The 17,981-nt window shown below is 42.9% G+C and overlaps 2 protein-coding genes across 2 annotated transcripts; both read right to left on the reverse strand.

The window, feature by feature from the left end:
* Positions 1-145: 145 nt before the first annotated feature.
* On the reverse strand, positions 146-11,067 carry LOC121533415 (deoxynucleotidyltransferase terminal-interacting protein 2). The gene is made up of 7 exons (XM_041839350.2): positions 10,975-11,067; positions 1,929-4,177; positions 1,511-1,649; positions 1,215-1,310; positions 864-1,028; positions 568-677; positions 146-395 (listed from the first exon to the last, which is right to left on the reverse strand). The coding sequence occupies exons 1-7, from the start codon at positions 11,047-11,049 to the stop codon at positions 302-304; spliced, it is 2,928 nt and encodes a 975-aa protein (XP_041695284.1). The 5' UTR covers positions 11,050-11,067; the 3' UTR covers positions 146-301.
* Positions 11,068-11,840: 773 nt separating this feature from the next.
* gclm (glutamate-cysteine ligase, modifier subunit) lies at positions 11,841-17,981 on the reverse strand. Its single transcript, XM_041839351.2, has 7 exons — positions 17,632-17,981; positions 16,979-17,047; positions 14,164-14,248; positions 13,808-13,864; positions 13,357-13,559; positions 13,149-13,263; positions 11,841-13,011 (listed from the first exon to the last, which is right to left on the reverse strand). Exons 1-7 carry the CDS (start codon positions 17,755-17,757, stop codon positions 12,842-12,844), a joined length of 825 nt encoding a protein of 274 aa, XP_041695285.1. The 5' UTR covers positions 17,758-17,981; the 3' UTR covers positions 11,841-12,841.

Genomic DNA, 17,981 nt, shown 5'->3' on the forward strand with positions numbered 1-17,981 from the left:
CTCTTTGCTATGAAGCGATTTGTTTTCAATAAAAATGATAAAAAATAAAACAAATCACAGTAAGGTACTTAATTGTTACACAGAAATGTGACAGAGATAAAAAAACGCTGCATTGGACATTTAAAAAAGTCAAAATCTGTTGATCCATAGTTCGTTCATGTTTATAAAACAGATGCATCTCCACTCAGCCACTGTAAATGGTACTGTATGTGTTTAATTAACAGGCTTTCATTCAGGCATTAACATACTGGTCTCAATACAGCCATATGACTGCATTGTATACTACAGTACTCGGTCATTCTTACTTTCTGAACTTATTGTTCTTCCTATTCTTCTTGCCAGCACCAATGGCTGCTTTTTCTGTCATGATCTGTTGGTATTTCTTCTTGTTGTTGCTGTTGAGGTTAAAGGGAAAGTATAAGCACCTTTCAAGTAGTTCATATCAAATATTTAATGCCAATTCAATTGTTAAGCATTTCCATTAACTGTATGCCAGAACAATAGTTTCAGGCCCAGACAAGATATGAACTGTAATACTGTACATGACAAAGGTAAACTGAAACTTACTGTCTGAACTCTGCATCAGCAAGCAACTCCTCCACCATGGTTCTCTTCCGGTCTTTCTTTGGGACACGGGAATGATAGAAGTCCACAGGGCTATCTACTACTGTAGCAACCTGTAGCAAAGGCATTCAAGCACAAAAAGCTTAAAATAGTTCCAAAAGAAGCGTACATTGTACATCCTTAATTCTAGCTAAGAGTAGTGAGGAATAGTGGGTCAAGGTTTTTTTTTTCTCCACATAGCGTTGAACACACAACATATGGACCACTGGGACAACCAACCACAGTTGACGGTTACGGACCTGGAAATACTTGGGGAATCCATCTCTATCGTTCTTCTTGTAAAACCGCTTGGGGTCCATTGCTCCACGCATTTTCAATGCTTTGAGGTCGCCCTTTAATTGCTCTGTCATTTCAGGAGCCCGCATGTTAAACCAGCTGTCTCCAGCTGTCTCCTCCCTCTCCACCTGAACAAGACAAGACAAGGAGGAAACATGCCCGTCAGGATTGTCAATGAGTGAACAAACTGAACAAAAAAAGCTACATGTAGTAGAAATATACCTACCAACTACTAATATAAGTTCTCCTTGTATCACACTACTTCTCTTCTAAATGAATAAACAAGGGTATATGGACTGGTATATGGTACTCACTTTGCGCTTCAGTTTCGCAGCCTGTTTGGACTCCCTGTATGGCGGCACAGCATCTTTCTTCTCAAACTCTGGGCCAATAACACTCTTCTTCATCAACTGCCAACAGAGAAAAATAAATCACAATGTAGGAGATGCAGAAAATCTGAAAACCCCAGAGATCCGTGGCAGTCAACGGGTTGAAATTCATGAAAACCTTCCTCTCATTATTGAATTACCCAGCCTTGCATAACTGCACAATTCATTACCAATTCTACACCATATATCACCTTCAAACAAAATTAATTAAAGTTATTTACCTCATCTTGGCTCTTCTGTTCCTTCAGTTTTTTCAGGGAGTTAGAGACAATCTTTGATTTGCTGCCATCAAAATTGATGTATAATCCCCCAAGCTCCTTCAATCTCAGGCCCGGGTCAATGCGGCTGGACAACTCTTTCCTATAACAGATTGTCTCAAATAATTACCCGGGAGAGGCAGCATTGTCTAGTCTCCAACTGGTTCACTCTTGATATGTTAATGAAAATGAATGTGAACAGTCTTTATACGTGCTTGGCATTGCAATTCAATATGAGTAAATAGCTCCATTGCTTGAGATTAAAAAACTAAATCCTGCTATACATTCAGAATAAAATGGCAGTGTAGCTGGAGCCATGTCAACTTAAAAGAGCCATTTTTAAAGCACAGATTACATTGGCATGAACAAAACAGATACTTACAACTGTGGATTTCTGCTTGTGAAGAGGACTTGCGCATCTTCATCTCCCTCCTGATCAACACATTCTTCCTCATCTTGCTCTTCTTCAATGGCCTCCGTGTCTCCCTCAGTATCCACCTCCTTCTCATCCACGTAGTACTGTTCATCTGACTGAAGGCCAGGCCGGGTATCTACGACAAACAGGCCAACAGGAGCCGAGGACTGAGCAGCAGCAGCTTGAGGTCTGGATGGGCCTGCATCCTCTACACAGACAGCTTCCTCTTCACCATCAGGACCCTGTCTTTCACTCTCATCCCCTTCCTCTTCAGAATGCTGGCTATTGTCATCCTCTTCTTCCTCACTGCTCTCCAGTAAACTGATCACGCCAGATTTCTGTATGATGACAGAGTCTCTGGGCTCCTCTAGCTTGTCAGCATCAGACACACTGAACTTCAGGTTCTGGCTAGAGGTCACCTCAATGGGCTCTGTGGTGTGAGGGGCTTGGTCTTGATCAGCCATTTCATTCTCAGTTACTAGGGTGCTACTCACATCCATAGCCTCCTCACTAGGCACGGCCTTACATTCCTGGCACTCTACCTCCGACGGAGAACCTCTGTGGAGGGTTACATCTACATCCATTACCTTTTCCTCATCAGACACCATTATAACAGGGGACATTGCATTTTCACACGCTGTTACTTTTACTGTATGATCAAGAGAGACTTGTGCATCAGCTGGTGTTATCGACTCCTGTTCTATTTTCACCGGGGCGTCAGCATCTTCTGCATCCTTAGTGGACAGCTCCCTCTGCTGGTCTTCTGCTTTCCCTGCATGCTCACAGACCGCCTCAGCCATCTCTGCATCAGCACTCTCACAGACTGTCACTCTGACTTCAGACTCTGCTGGCATCACTTTCTCATCCTGTAGGATGGTTTCCTGCACAGGGACATTCGCCTCAGAGGTATTCTTCTCTGGCTCTTCACGGACAGTTGTCTCTCCTGACTCCTGTTGTACACTAGTGACCTCTGGCATCTCTGCATCCTGAGAGACTGTCACACTCCCGGTTTGCTCCAGAGCAGATTTTGGAACTTGGATGGGATCTGGCTCAGCAATCACTACATCCTGATCCTCAAGGATTATGGTCTTATCATCTTCACCCACTTCTTCTATCACGGAGCAGTATGGATCAGCGTTGACTGTGTCCTCTAATTGATGGTTCTCTGACACACTATCCTCTGAAAACTCAGATACACTCACCTTATCTGACTGGCATAGGGATTTCTCAACTAGTATATCCAGGGCCTTGGCTGTTAGCCGGGTAAGTGGAGCTGCCCTGGAACTGCTGTTGGATCCAGTGTGACTACTACAGGGGGTGCCCCTGCCTCTCACTGAGCTACCCAGAGGGGTATTCACATCAGTCAGGTCAGACTCAGAGTCCGTTACAGTGGTGCCTGTCAGTTTAGGCTCAGTCCGCCTGCGAGTGGACCTCCTGGGAGTCATACTTGGCCCAGACTCAAAGCCCTCAGAGTCAGAAGTCTGGGGGTCACAGGGAACTGCTTTACCCACACCTCTGCTTCTCCTGCGGAGTAGAGGGGAGTTGGAGCCATCAGTAGTTTCCTCCAAATTAATGGGGATAGTGTCAACAAACCGACCCGTCCTGCGCACTGTGGAGGTCTGAGCATCAGAGACACAGGACTCAGGATCTGAAAGGTCGGTGTCCTCAGTATGAGACAATGAAGCAGTCCTTGTGCTCCCGGTCACTCTGGTCTGGGAGTCAGGCACCTGGGACACATACACCACAGAGCTGCAAGACTCTGCCTCAGAATTATTATGGTCCTGTTTGGCAGAGTCTTTGAGAACGGTCTTCCTTAGAGTCCTGGTGGCTCTGCGAATGTTTGGTCCTCTGGAGGCAGACACTGAGGAGGAACAAGAGTCTACCTCAGACACATCCTCTTCCTTTATTGCGTCAGGCAGCTCCCCGCCTGCGGCTCTCCTTCGGCCCCTGCGAACTGGCTGTGTGTCGGGGATAACCTCCATATCTGAAACAGCAGAACAGCAGAACTCGGACTCAGACACGTCAGCTTCATGAGTGGAGTCTACCTGGTTAGCAAAGCCAGTTTGACGTTTGGACGCCCTGGTCTTCCTCTTCACGGTGGACCTCTGGGCCTCGGAGGGAACATCGTGCTGGGAGTCACTGGTCACCTCAGACTGGGTTGCAGTCTCCCCTTTATCAGCTGTCCTCCTGGTTCTCAGAGTGGACGCTGGAGTGGCCTGTGGAGAAATATGTAAATCCTGGTACTTCTGAACTATGAGACAAATCACTTAATTTATGAAAGCAAATCAATCTCTGGCATGATGAATCTATTGAAAACAGTAGGGTGTAGTTATGTTTTTGACAGTGGAGAAGTGTTAAAACGAATCAACTTATCAAGACATTGATTAGCTAGCTGGCTATTTGATTCAGGTGTGTCAGTAACCACATTTCCATCCACAGTTTTTAAAGTTTTTAAAAAAGATCAAGACAGCTGTGATGGAAACAGGAAGTTTCGGTACAATTTGATACATTCCGACATAATTTGCTTGTTTGAAATGGTGGGATCTTTTTGTGTTTTTGAGTCACTGACCACCTTCCGGAGACACTTGAAACCCTCTCTCTTTAAGGAATACCTGGAATAGTATAAAAGTAATCATTCTACCCCCCCTCCCCCTCATAAAAAAAAAAAGAGGAAAAAAGATTGGGTGGTTGTCCCACTAGCGATCATAAGTTGAACGCACCAATTTATAAGTCGCTCTGGATAAGTGTGTCTGCTAAATGACTTAAATGTAAAAGTGTTGGTGAAATTAATTATGCGAGAAATGGCAGTGGAAACGCCTTTATGCTCAAATATTGATATAATAACCATTATATCGAAGTAAACTTGGGAGTCACGCAATGATAGGTTGTGTGGTCCTCCCACTACCACTCGGGAAACCATGCAGTTTATGAGGCTACAGGGTAAATACATTATGAACTTCACAGGTGGTGAAAGTGCCCGGTGATCGGGTTGATGCTGCTTTCCAATAAATATCGAGGGTCTTATTCTGGTGGCATGATGATCGACGCTTGACAAATAAAAACACTCTTGTTCTTATCCATAATCTCAACATGTAGACTAGCCTACATGCACAATTTACCTGCACTGTATCTGCGAGCTGTTGGCTAGAAACCAGAGTAGGCATATTTGTATTTAATGCAACAGTTTGTGAGAAAAATATCAGTCTGGGTTTCCATGGTAGCAGTTTTCCCGCCTAATTGGGATACTTTGAAAACAATGTTGCAGGTGAAAATGTATTGGTCGGTGGCAGGTTTTTGGGCTACTTTTAAATTGCACCGTGGCCGCCATGGCATTTCTCATTTTAAAAAAAATATATATATATATATATAGTACCATTCAAAAGTTTGGACACACCTACTCATTCAAGGGTTCTTCTTTATTTTTGACTATTTTCTACATTGTACAATAATAGTGAAGACATCAAAACTATGAAATAACACATGGAATCATGTAGTAACCCAAAAAGTTTTAAACAAATCAAAATATATTTTAGATTCTTCAAAGTAGCCACCCTTTGCCTTGATGACAGCTTTGCACATTCTTGGCATTCTCTCAACCAGCCTCATGAGGAATGATTTTCCAACAGTCTTGAAGGAGTTCCCACATATGCTGAGCACTTTTCCTTCACTCTGCAGTCCGACTCATCCCAAACCATCTCAATTGGGTTGAGGTTGGGTGATTGTGGAGGCCAGGTCATCTGATGCAGCACTCCATCACTCTCCTTCTTGGTAAAATACCCCTTACACAGCCTGGAGGTGTGTTGGGTCATTGTCCTGTTGAAAAACAAATGATAGTCCCACTAAGCGCAAACCAGATGGGATGGCGTTCACTTACTCTGCGTCACAAAGACACGGCGGTTGGAACCAAAAATCTCAAATTTGGACTCATCAGACCAAAGGACAGATTTCCACCGGTCTACTGCCCATTGCTCGTGTTTCTTGGCCCAAGCAAGTCTCTTCTTCTTATTGGTGTCCGTTAGTAGTGGTTTCTTTGCAGCAATTCGACTGATTCACAGAGTCTCCTCTGAACAGTTGATGTTGAGATGTGTCTGTTACTTGAACTCTGTGAAGCATTTATTTGGGCTGCAATCTGAGGTGCTGTTAACTCTAACTTATCCTCTGCAGCAGAGATAATTCTGGGTCTTCATTTCCTGTGGCTGTCCTCATGAGAGCCAGTTTCATCATAGCGCTTGATGGTTTTTGCGACTGCACTTGAAGAAGTTCTTGAAATGTTCCCGATTGACTGACCTTCATGTCTTAAAGTAATGATGGACTGTAATTTCTCTTTGCTTATTTGAGATGTTCTTGACATAATTTGGACTTGGTCTTTTACCAAATAGGGCTATCTTCTGTATACCCCCCCCCTACCTTGTCACAACACAACTTATTGGCTCAACCGCATTAAGAAGGAAAGAAATTCCACAAATTAACTTTTAACAAGGCACACCTGTTAATTGAAATGCATTCCAGGTGACTACCTCATGAAGCTGGTTGAGAGAATGCCAAGAGTGTGCAAAGCTGTCATCAAGGCAAAGGGTGGCTACTTTGAAGAATCTAAAATATATTTTGATTCGTTTAAAACTTTTTTGGTTACTACATGATTCCATGTGTTATTTCATAGTTTTGATGTCTTCACTATTATTCTACAATGAAGAAAATAGTACAAAAATTAAGGAAAACCCTGGAATGAGTAGGTGTGTCCAAACTTTTGACTGGTACTGAATATATACACTGCTCAAAAAAATAAAGGGAACACTTAAACAACACAATGTAACTCCAAGTCAATCACACTTCTGTGAAATCAAACTGTCCACTTAGGAAGCAACACTGATTGACAATAAATGTCACATGCTGTTGTGCAAATGGAATAGACAACAGGTGGAAATTATAGGCAATTAGCAAGACACCCCCAATAAAGAAGTGGTTCTGCAGGTGGTGACCACAGACCACTTCTCAGTTTCTATGCTTCCTGGCTGATGTTTTGGTCACTTTTGAATGCTGGCGGTGCTTTCACTCTAGTGGTAGCATGAGACGGAGTCTACAACCCACACAAGTGGCTCAGGTAGTGCAGCTCGTCCAGGATGGCACATCAATGCGAGCTGTGGCAAGAAGGTTTGCTGTGTCTGTCAGCGTAGTGTCCAGAGCATGGACGCACTACCAGGAGACAGGCCAGTACATCAGGAGACGTGGAGGAGGCCGTAGGAGGGCAACAACCCAGCAGCAGGACCGCTACCTCCGCCTTTGTGCAAGGAGGAGCAGGAGGAGCACTGCCAGAGCCCTGCAAAATGACCTCCAGCAGGCCACAAATGTGCATGTGTCTGCTCAAACAGTCAGAAACAGACGCCATGAGGGTGGTATGAGGGCCCGACGTCCACAGGTGGGGGTTGTGCTTACAGCCCAACACCGTGCAGGACGTTTGGCATTTGCCAGAGAACACCAAGATTGGCAAATTCGCCACTGGCGCCCTGTGCTCTTCACAGATGAAAGCAGGTTCACACTGAGCACATGTGACAGACGTGACAGAATCTGGAGACGCCGTGGAGAACGTTCTGCTGCCTGCAACATCCTCCAGCATGACCGGTTTGGCGGTGGGTCAGTCATGGTGTGGGGTGGTATTTCTTTGGGGGGGCCGCACAGCCCTCCATGTGCTCGCCAGAGGTAGCCTGACTGCCATTAGGTACCGAGATGAGATCCTCAGACCCCTTGTGAGACCATATGCTGGTGCGGTTGGCCCTGGGTTCCTCCTAATGCAAGACAATGCTAGACCTCATGTGGCTGGAGTGTGTCAGCAGTTCCTGCAAGAGGAAGGCATTGATGCTATGGACTGGCCCGCCCTGTTCCCCAGACCTGAATCCAATTGAGCACATCTGGGACATCATGTCTCGCTCCATCCACCAACGCCACGTTGCACCACAGACTGTCCAGGAGTTGGCGGATGCTTTAGTCCAGGTCTGGGAGGAGATCCCTCAGGAGACCATCCGCCACCTCATCAGGAGCATGCCCAGGCGTTGTAGGGAGGTCATACAGGCACGTGGAGGCCACACACACTACTGAGCCACATTTTGACTTGTTTTAAGGACATTACATCAAAGTTGGATGAGCCTGTAGTGTGGTTTTCCACTTTAATTTTGAGGGTGACTCCAAATCCAGACCTCCATGGGTTGGTAAATTTGATTTCCATTGATCATTTTTGTGTGATTTTGTTGTCAGCACATTAAACTATGTAAAGAGAAAAGTATTTAATAAGATTATTTCATTCATTCAGATCTAGGATGTGTTGTTTAAGTGTTCCCTTTATTTTTTTGAGCAGTATATATATATATATATATATATATATATATATATCACTGTTACCTGCTGCTGCTAACTATCAGGCAGTGAGCAGGCTGTTATTGAGTGAGTGAATGGTGGGGAGGGCCAGGGCACTGGTTGAGGAAGTGCTGCTGGAAATCGAGCAACACGTGCACAAGTCGTGACAGCTTTTTACCAGTTGTAGGTAGGCTATTTAGATTGGTCATTATGGAGACAGCCCTTTTCAATAAAACATATTAAACTGCTAGAACTGGTATAACGGCTACAAAGCATTGGAAAACGACTTTAGGCACACTAGAGCGCTTTAGATAAATTCACTCAGAGGTGGTTTAAAGTCAACTGCATTCTAATGTTGACTTTTCTTATTGATAACCGTATCAAGTGAAGGGTTTTACTCATGCTCAGTTCTAGGGTCTGGAGCGCTGTTCAGGGGAAATTTGAAATGGAAATTATGGAACTCCCTCGCGTGCTTCTGTTATGGGGGAAAGTCTACAATGAAAATGACATTAAATGTGTATCATGACATGGTACATTTGCATGTGTTGGCCAAGTAGGCTATTAATTTATATGCCATTGTAGGCTACTGTAGCCTACCATTTGATATAATAAATATGTTGAAATATCACTGGAGTCATTGCAAATCAATTTGTACCTGGAGCTGGCAAATTGATTTAATAAATAGCCTATAACTCAGTTTGTTGTAGTCTTGTGTTACTATGCAATTATGAATGGCCATGTTTAGTTAATGAAATTGAAAGTTATTAATTGTGATCATGGTCACAGAGCTATCACAAATGTATCATTCTCCACATTTAATGTCAGTTTCATTGTGGACTTTCCCCTGAAATTAGATGTTGGCCTATAGGCTACCTGCATCCAGCTCAGCAAACCATGGCAAATGTCGAATTGCAATTATAAACCCAGATTTTAGTCAGTAGCCTATGCCTATAGAAATAACAAGTAAATCACACAAATAGGCCATTTATTACAGTTTGTAATCTTAACATCTGGCACAATTGCCAGAAAATAGCCTAACATTCATTTTTTGAAGTTCCTCCAAGTGTTTCTTGCACATAAATTGAGATCCTATGTCCAACATTCATCACTCAAACTCTCCTATCAGATGTATCTATAGTTATGCACGTACAAACAGGATTTATTTACAATTATAAACTGGGTAGTTTGAGCCCTGAATACTGATTGTTTGAAAGACCATGTACAACGTGAATGACAAACAAAAAAAACGTGTTACTGTTACTAATTACATTGGTAACCAGTTTATAATAGCAATAAGGCACCTCAGGGGTTTGTGGTATATGGACAATATACCACGGCTAAGGGCTATGTCCAGCACTTAGCTGTGGTATATTGGCCATATACACCATACCTCCTCGACCTTATTGCTTAAACATAGCATGCAAAACAAGTTAAATCGACATCCATTAATGGAAAATGATCTGGAGAGTTGAATAAGGTGAATTTATCGTTTCTCTTGCGAGTTTAAGAATATGTCGCAAGAATTATAATTTTTATGGAAAACCGAACTTCAGAGTAAATTGGGCTAGACATTTTTGCTAGACCTGGCAACCCTGCTACCCGTAGTTGAAAATTCGACTGGAAACACATTGAACTTTTGATTTTTATCCGGTACATGAAAACTTGAGCGAAAAATTACATTTTGTGTGCCCAATGTCATCACGCACCGATTTTTATCCGAAAAAAGTCCGTTTGATGGAAACACGAAAAGGCTCATATTTTCTTCATGACGATTTTAGAAGGAAAGCTCTGAAAGTTAACGTTACTTAGCTAGCGGCAATTACACCGAGATTCAGATATTTCACGTTAAAAAGTAGACCAAACAAAAACCATGAATTTCTAAGTTTAACAAACCAACATAATTTCATACACAGGACTACTTTTAAAAATGTCCACTGACATTTTTACAAAAACCCTTTTACAGGAAGAACTGGAACTTACAGATAAAAGGTCCTCTGTAGCTCAACTGGTAGAGCACGGCGCTTGAAACGCTAAGGTAGTGGGTTCGAGCCCCGGGACCACCCATACACAAAAAATGTATGCACGCATGACTGTAAGTCGCTTTGGATAAAAGCGTCTGCTAAATGGCATATTATATATATATATATATTATAAAACAGTAAACTACGGGAGATTTTTTACCGTAATTCTACAGTTTTTCCAGTAAATGTTTTGTTTACTGTGTATTTTGCTCAAAGTATTGATTGTGCGTAGAGTTGTATGGTTTGTTAAACATTGAAAAATCTATATTTTTTGTTTGGCATACATTTTAAGTAAAAAAAAAAAAAACAAGTATCAGCGTAATTCCCTTACCATGGAATTGCCCCTAGCTAAAAGCAAACTGTTCAGGCAGGACCGATTTGTGACTACTTCGGTGGAAATAGCAATCTTGTACTTATGTTTACACAACTGTTTGCCTTGTAAAAAACAAGTGCTTATATACTAGCACCTCGCGTTCTTTCTAACATTAACCGCAAAGCAAACCAGAGGGACTGCTTGCTCTGCTAGCTTGCTGTCACGTGAGCATGAACTGTTAACTATTGCACACTGAAAACGATCACGAAACCCGCTGAAATGTATCTAAATCATAGACAAATCTACCGATAAGCACGCAATTAAGACCTACTGTAACTCCAGAGGACTCATCGGAGTTTGTTTTCGTTGGGGAGCACACGCATACTCCTCTTCTGGTGGCCACCATCTTGCTCCCGATTTTCTGTCTCACTTCCGCCACGTGTTCCTAACGTCAGCCAGACACGACCAATCGAATCGCGATGCTTGCTGAGGAACGTAAACCGATCGATTTGTTGACGAAAGTACTCTAGTGAGACTAGTCAAGTTTATAATTAATTCATTGAGGACGTATGTCAAATATACTTATGTTTTATGTGATCTGAAATAAATGGATAATGATTCTGGAGTGATCATGTTCACCCACCTCTTTCAATGAACACATTCTGGGCCTGATTAATGCAGGCCAGGGGCTGAAGGCAGAGAAAAATGGAAATGTATATTTTTTACTGCAACTGTAAACCACAGGAGACCGCTTTCTTGCCGCTCTGCTAATCATCAGATGGGAGGAGAGAAGGTAGGGGGCCCCACGTGGGTAACTGGGGGACCCTGCCTTGGTTGGGTAATTGAATCATGGCCAGCCCTAGTCTTTTGGGGCCCTAAGCGAGATTTGGTTGCGTGGCCCCCACACCTGGCAGGCAAAACACTTTAGTCCCCCCCACCACGGCAGAGAGAAAGTAAATGTTTCCATGCCTGGTCGGTATTCGGCCATGATTACTACACGTTTAGATAGATTGGTAAATTACTCTAGCCAGCTAAAAATTGTTAGCTGACATTGCTAATTGCATGACTGACTGTGACTCACAAGACAGAAACTGCTGAAGCTCAATGCCTGAACACTGAACACATTTGGGTCATTTAGCAGACACTTATCCAGAGACTTAATGCATTAATTTTAAGATTACAAAACTGGCTGAAATGTAACCCTTAAAGTATGTTTAATCATTTCATAAACCCAATTCCAGAACATGATATACAGAAAATGGCAACATTAAATATTAATTACAGTACAAGAGAGAAATCAAACTTTTTGGACCCGGTCTGGAAGAAATGCCATGATGAATAAGGCATCATCCATCCAGACACTTCAGAGCTTGTAATTCATTTTTCCATGCCAATCTGGAATTTTTCAGTGCTATTATGTACACAAGAAAAGGTGTCAAGCCTACTAATTTTAACCCTAGGTGGCGCACCCCACAGTTTGGGAACCACTCCCCTAGTACACCCTCAGACAGTAAGTACAGGGCTTAAAAAATTATATTAAAATGTTTGACATGACAATACAAACATCAATAAAGTATCACTCGATTTTTAGTTTTTAAAAATAAAATGTGTACTCAATCAAAAGGAGTTTCTGAACTATCCATAAATGTTCTCACTCACCAGAAATCGATTGGAATTAGGCCTTATTCCCCCCCATTACCAATACAGGGTGCTAGTATTATACAGTAGAAACAGTAGGAGCTGCTCATACACATCAGAGAGCACTAGGACTTTACATATGACTCTGTGGCTTTAACAGATCCAAATGACTCATTTCAAATTAATTTTCAGATCAATTTACAATGTGAAAATAGTGGATTAGAGGCTGTGTTTCCACTTTAAACTGCTTTTTTTTTAGTACAACTGCATTGTACTAAAATAAAAATTGTGGTACCAATTCATACTTTTTTCATAATACCCCATAATCCTTGATGCTCATTGATACAGCAGAAATAAAGTAGATGCGGGGAGAAAAGAAACTGAGAAAAAGAGGCACTTCACATTCGGAAATCGGTTTTGGAACCATGTTTTCTAAATGTTTAGCTACCTATGTCTGTCTTTAAAACACAGCCTCCACTGCAATGCAGAAGGGTAAGTGGTTTCACTACTATGAATGCATTGGTCATGAATAACATCTGAACTGGTTTTTGGAGGACATGCTACAGGCTGCTTCTCTTTGCGTGAACAAGATAGCCCTTTGCTTTGATGATCCCCCTGCTTTTGACTATGATGGAGTAGCGCAAAACCCACTCCAATCTCCAGTCTGCTACCTTCAGGTCCTGAGTGCTCTCCTGCACTGCCTCCTGGAAGCTGGCAGCAGTAATCAGTTCTATAGGAAAAGAGACAATGTGTTAATTCACTGCCCCTCAGAGCACACGCACATCCGGTCTGTACCTTACTCATGTAAAATAATGAATAAAAATAGTGAAAAGATCACAAATTCAAATGCAAGAGCACAATCTTCACCTTTGGGGTCATTATGAGTCAGTAGCTGAATGTCAAACTCCTTCGCAAAAGCAGTCAAGTCAGGGGGCATCACACAGCAGGAGGCCAGATTCACCTGGTTACTACTGGGTTTCACCTAGACCAGGATCAAATAAAACAATTCAAAACCCAAAATACACCAAAGCTGTTCTAGAACAATCTGACGGGTCTCGTCAACATCACCACTCACATGGGCCCAGTTGTAGAGCTGCTCCAGGAGCTCCTTGTCCAGGTCGGAGGTGCCGATGGCAGCGATCTTGTGGCTCTGCACCAGGCCCTCCAGCTCCCTCCAGGCAGGCTGCAGGTTGTCCAGGGTCTGGCTCTCTCCCTCAGGCAGAGCAGGGGGCGCAATGATCACAGAGTCCAGCTGGGACACAGCCAGGGCCTGGCAAGCTGTCGGAAACAGTCCATCTTATGAGCATGAAACTTAAAGCACAAAATCGGTTGAGGTAATGCAAACATTAATTGGGTGTGGTCCAGGAACGGACAGCAGTTCACTGATACTAACGTCTACTTCGGTCTGTTGAATTTTGATATGACAGCATGGTCAGGTTTATAGACGATCGCCTATGTCAAATGACTTTTGGCAGTCACCGAGTCAATGTGGTCCTTTGCTTATTTGTAACAAATGTAATACTCACCCTTATCTACTGCATCTTTGATTGAAGAGATGTCTGCCTCACAAAGAAATAGTTTGACTGTAAAGCAAGAATATGGACATGTTCATGACAAAAGCAACCCCTCGTCAAGGTTTGCAACGCCAGGGTTGTGGGTTCGATTCCCACGGGGGGGCAATATGAAGAATTAAAAAATAATGTATGCACTCACTAACTGTAAATCGCTCTGGTTAAGAGCGTCTGCTAAATGACTAAAATGTAAATGTACCAGGAAAGGTATTTTTGTCATGCAATTCACATACTGAGCTCAGAATTCCTCATGTCAATGCCACACTATGGTCTCATATCATCACTATGTACTAAGTACCAGTAAAACTTACCTGAAACCTTCAGCTCCTCCCTCTCCTCAGGTGTGATTGCTTCTGTAGCTTGAGGGATGGAGCAGTCAATTGTGTCTGGTAAGTCCTAAATAAAAACAGGTGTCAATCAGTACTAGAAAATGTACTCAAATTACAACAAAAGTGTTAGTCAAAGGAAAAAAATAGAAGCTTAAAAATACATAAAGAACCAGAGAAGAAACATCAATATTGCCTCCACTTTGTCCTAATACAAACCCAGAATTTCTGTTTCACAATCTCGTTGTGGGATTTCATTGTAGGGATGCACCAATAAGCTTTGGCTTTGTGTAACGCACAGTTCAGACGCTGAACTTATGGCAAGTAGAACTGAATGGAAATTAAGAGCGGGCTGGCACGGTTAAGATCTTTGCTTGACGTACTGATTGGTCTCATATAACCGCTCAACACTGCAGCAGACTTCCTTGTTGGTTTTGGGTCTAAGGTTTTCAGGCATAACAGTGACCTCTCACAGAAGTCCTCCACCTGTGAATCCGAGACCATGAATGTGCTTCCGTTGTGTGTGTGTGTGACAGCGAAGCAATCTTTATTTGCATGCAATTAACATTAATATGCATTAACATTTCTCCCGACAGTGGAAGAACTACTCGCTCTGGCATGCTGCATGAAACAGTGGTATGCTTAATTTGCACTGTGCTGAATATGCAGCAGAGGCTGCGAAAATTGTCAAAAGTCAGACGAGGCGCACTTAATGGTTTCAGACGGCACTCTATCCCCGCTCTTCCAAAGAGAAAGTGACGTATTCTCAGTTCGGTGCAGTGATAGAGCTGTTTGAACTAGGGCTTAGACCCCCCGTACTCACTGAGCGTGCTGAAGCAGATTAGCGGACGCCAGCAGAAACACCACAAGGCAAAGCCACTCCAACCGCACAGCAGAAGCACATGTAGAACCTTTCGCAGCCAACTTTGCATGAACGATCACTATGACAGGTCCCTTTCATTAGTCTGAGGAATTCTTTGCGGTCAGTCAGACAGCTATTTTGCTTTCAAAGCAGTTGAATGCTATCGCGTAGTAGTAACCAATGGTTACACAGGTCTTGTTCATTATAGATCCATCCCTACTTTTCCATTATTTATGCTTGATGATGTAAAATGTTAGCTGATAAAGAGATACTGTAGACACTTGGTCACCATGGGAACTTGGTAAAGAGTGATTATGGACACTTTATATAATTGGTGTTGTTTAGAAGTTGGGTGAATAGCTGTTATGTAGCTATGTGTGTAATAAAACATGCATGGGAAATACAACTAGGCTATGTGGTAGAGACACAGGAGAGGAGTGCTTCTTTGGTTATAGTTGTATACCATAAGGTGCTCTTTGATCATGGGATGAAATACAATAGAACAAAAATTAGTTGATGCTGGATAGTAAACAATGCCGAAAATACATTTGTGCAACGACATTTTCAGAAGTAATCAAGGCACTTTCATGTAGTGGATAAATTAAAGTATTTATTGTTTAAAGCTTACGCAAAGTAGGAATTTTAAGAAACGCACCGACACTTTGCGGCTACAATAGCCTTTATCAGTGTGACGAACAACAGTGCATTCGGAAAGTATTCAGACCCCTTGACTTTTTCCACATTTTGTTACTTTACAGCCCTATTCTAAAATGGATTCAATCGTTTTTTTCCCCTCATCAATCTACACATAATACCCCATAATGACAAAGCCAAAATAGGCGTAGAAATTGCTAATTTATAAAAATAAAATAAAAACAGAAATATAACATTTACATAAGTATTCAGACCTTTTACTCAGTACTTTGTTGAAACACCTTTGGCAGCGATTACAGCCTTGAGTCTTCTTGGGTATGACGCTACAAGCTTGGCACATTTGTATTTGGGGAGTTTCTCCCATTCTTCTCTGCAGATCCTCAAGCGTTGTCAGGTTGGATGGGGAGCGAAAAACATTCCCACAGCATGACGCTGCCACCACACTTCACTGTAGGGATGGCTCCAGGTTTCCTCCAGATGTGACGCTTGACATTCAGGCCAAAGAGTTCAATCTTGGTTTCATCAGACCAGATGGTCTGAGAGTCCTTTAGGTGCCTTTTGGCAAACTCCAAGCGGGCTGTCATGTGCCTTTTACTGAGGAGTGGCTTCAGACTGGCCACTCTACCATAAAGGCCTGATTGGCAGAGTGCTGCAGAGATGGTTGTCCTTCTGGAAGGTTCTCCCATTTCCACAGAGAAACTCTGGAGCTCTGTCAGAGTGACCATTGGGTTCTTGGTCACCTCCCTGACCAAGGCCCTTCTCCCCTGATTGCTCAGTTTGGCCTGGCAGCCAGCTCTAGGACGAGTCTTGCTGGTTCCAAACTTCTTCCATTTACGAATGGAGGCCCCTGTGTTCTTGGGGACCTTCAATGCTGCAGAAATGTTTTGGTACCCTTCCCCAGATCTGTGCCTCGACACAATCCTGTCTCGGAGCTCTACGGACAATTCCGTCGACCTCATGGCTTGGTTTTTGCTCCAACATGCACTTTCAACTGTGGGACCTTATATAGACAGGTGTGTGCCTTTCCAAGTGGTTTCTATGAGAATAGGCAGGGGCATGTTACCCTGGGTGACCAAGTTACCCTAACAGGTAGGCCTACATTATGTTCACTGTGTTTATGCACGTTTTTAAAATTCATCAATAGGATGCTAACTAGTTAAAAGACCACATTTGGGATCTAGCTAATGATTAGTCCAACAGGTTAAATGCAGATAGGCAACCCGTGCTTCAGCCCATTCATTTAAAGCCACTATAGATAAATAAATAGAGGAAACACTGTCTCACCTTTGGTAAAGTTGGTGGTGGTATCGTGGCAAACCACTCACTAAGTGTGGCTCGAACACAGTCTTGAATCTGTAATGGGGGAAAATGTAGAAAGAGTGGACTGTAAATGAATAGAAGTGTTAACAGGGTTGCTATAAACAACACCCGTGGTAACTAGGTAGGGCTTTCAATGATACCTACAGATAACTCAATTATGCTATGAAAGATTGCCAGAGATGGAAAGTATAGGATTATTTTGTACACTGCTGGCAATCGTTTTATGATTGTCCTCCATGCCGAATTAAGGCTGGCCTTCTTTAATTTACACATGACAAGTCAAGACAAGTCCTGGCTTTCTTAATTTAAAATGTCCTCATGCATCTTTGAATCTCATTCTCAGGTGAATCCTGACTCTGACAGGGCTTGCAATGTAGCCATAAATGTCAGACTACATAGCGCTAGCGTGATGTTTTCTAATGACGTAATGGGGATGGATATAGGAAAGACAACGCATGGTTGTTGAGCTAGCTAACTCGCCGAGGCCATAGTTTTTCAAGCTAACTAGCTAACGTTACAACATTATCTAGCCAGTTAGCTGACCAGCCATGATGCACTCTTTTCAAACGTCTTACATTAGCTAGCCAGTTATGACAGAGTCCAGTGGTCAGTCTTACCTCTTCACTAGGTGAAGACGGACATTTTTTCTTGAGACGGCTACGGTTTACTAGATTTCCCGTGTGCAGATTCAATATCGTAGCATGGTTGAGAAGCACCTTAGCACTGGTGGTGTGAGTTTCCATGTGGTGTCCTTTGTAGTCAGTAAATGTATCGTAGTAGAACGCCCTTTTAAGCTATCCAGCAACGTATCCAGTTATTTAATTCCGCAGCTAGCGACAGGACTCACCGCGTTTCCAAACAGTGCCTCTGTGAATAAAACTGACTTGCATATGTACTGGTAGTTTATTTAGCTGGTGGAAACTAGAGCTATGAGCACGCCCACATTGTAACCGTGCGTGGTGTACAA

The sequence above is a fragment of the Coregonus clupeaformis genome, chromosome 20, assembly GCF_020615455.1.
Source record: "Coregonus clupeaformis isolate EN_2021a chromosome 20, ASM2061545v1, whole genome shotgun sequence".
Lineage (NCBI taxonomy): Eukaryota > Metazoa > Chordata > Actinopteri > Salmoniformes > Salmonidae > Coregonus > Coregonus clupeaformis.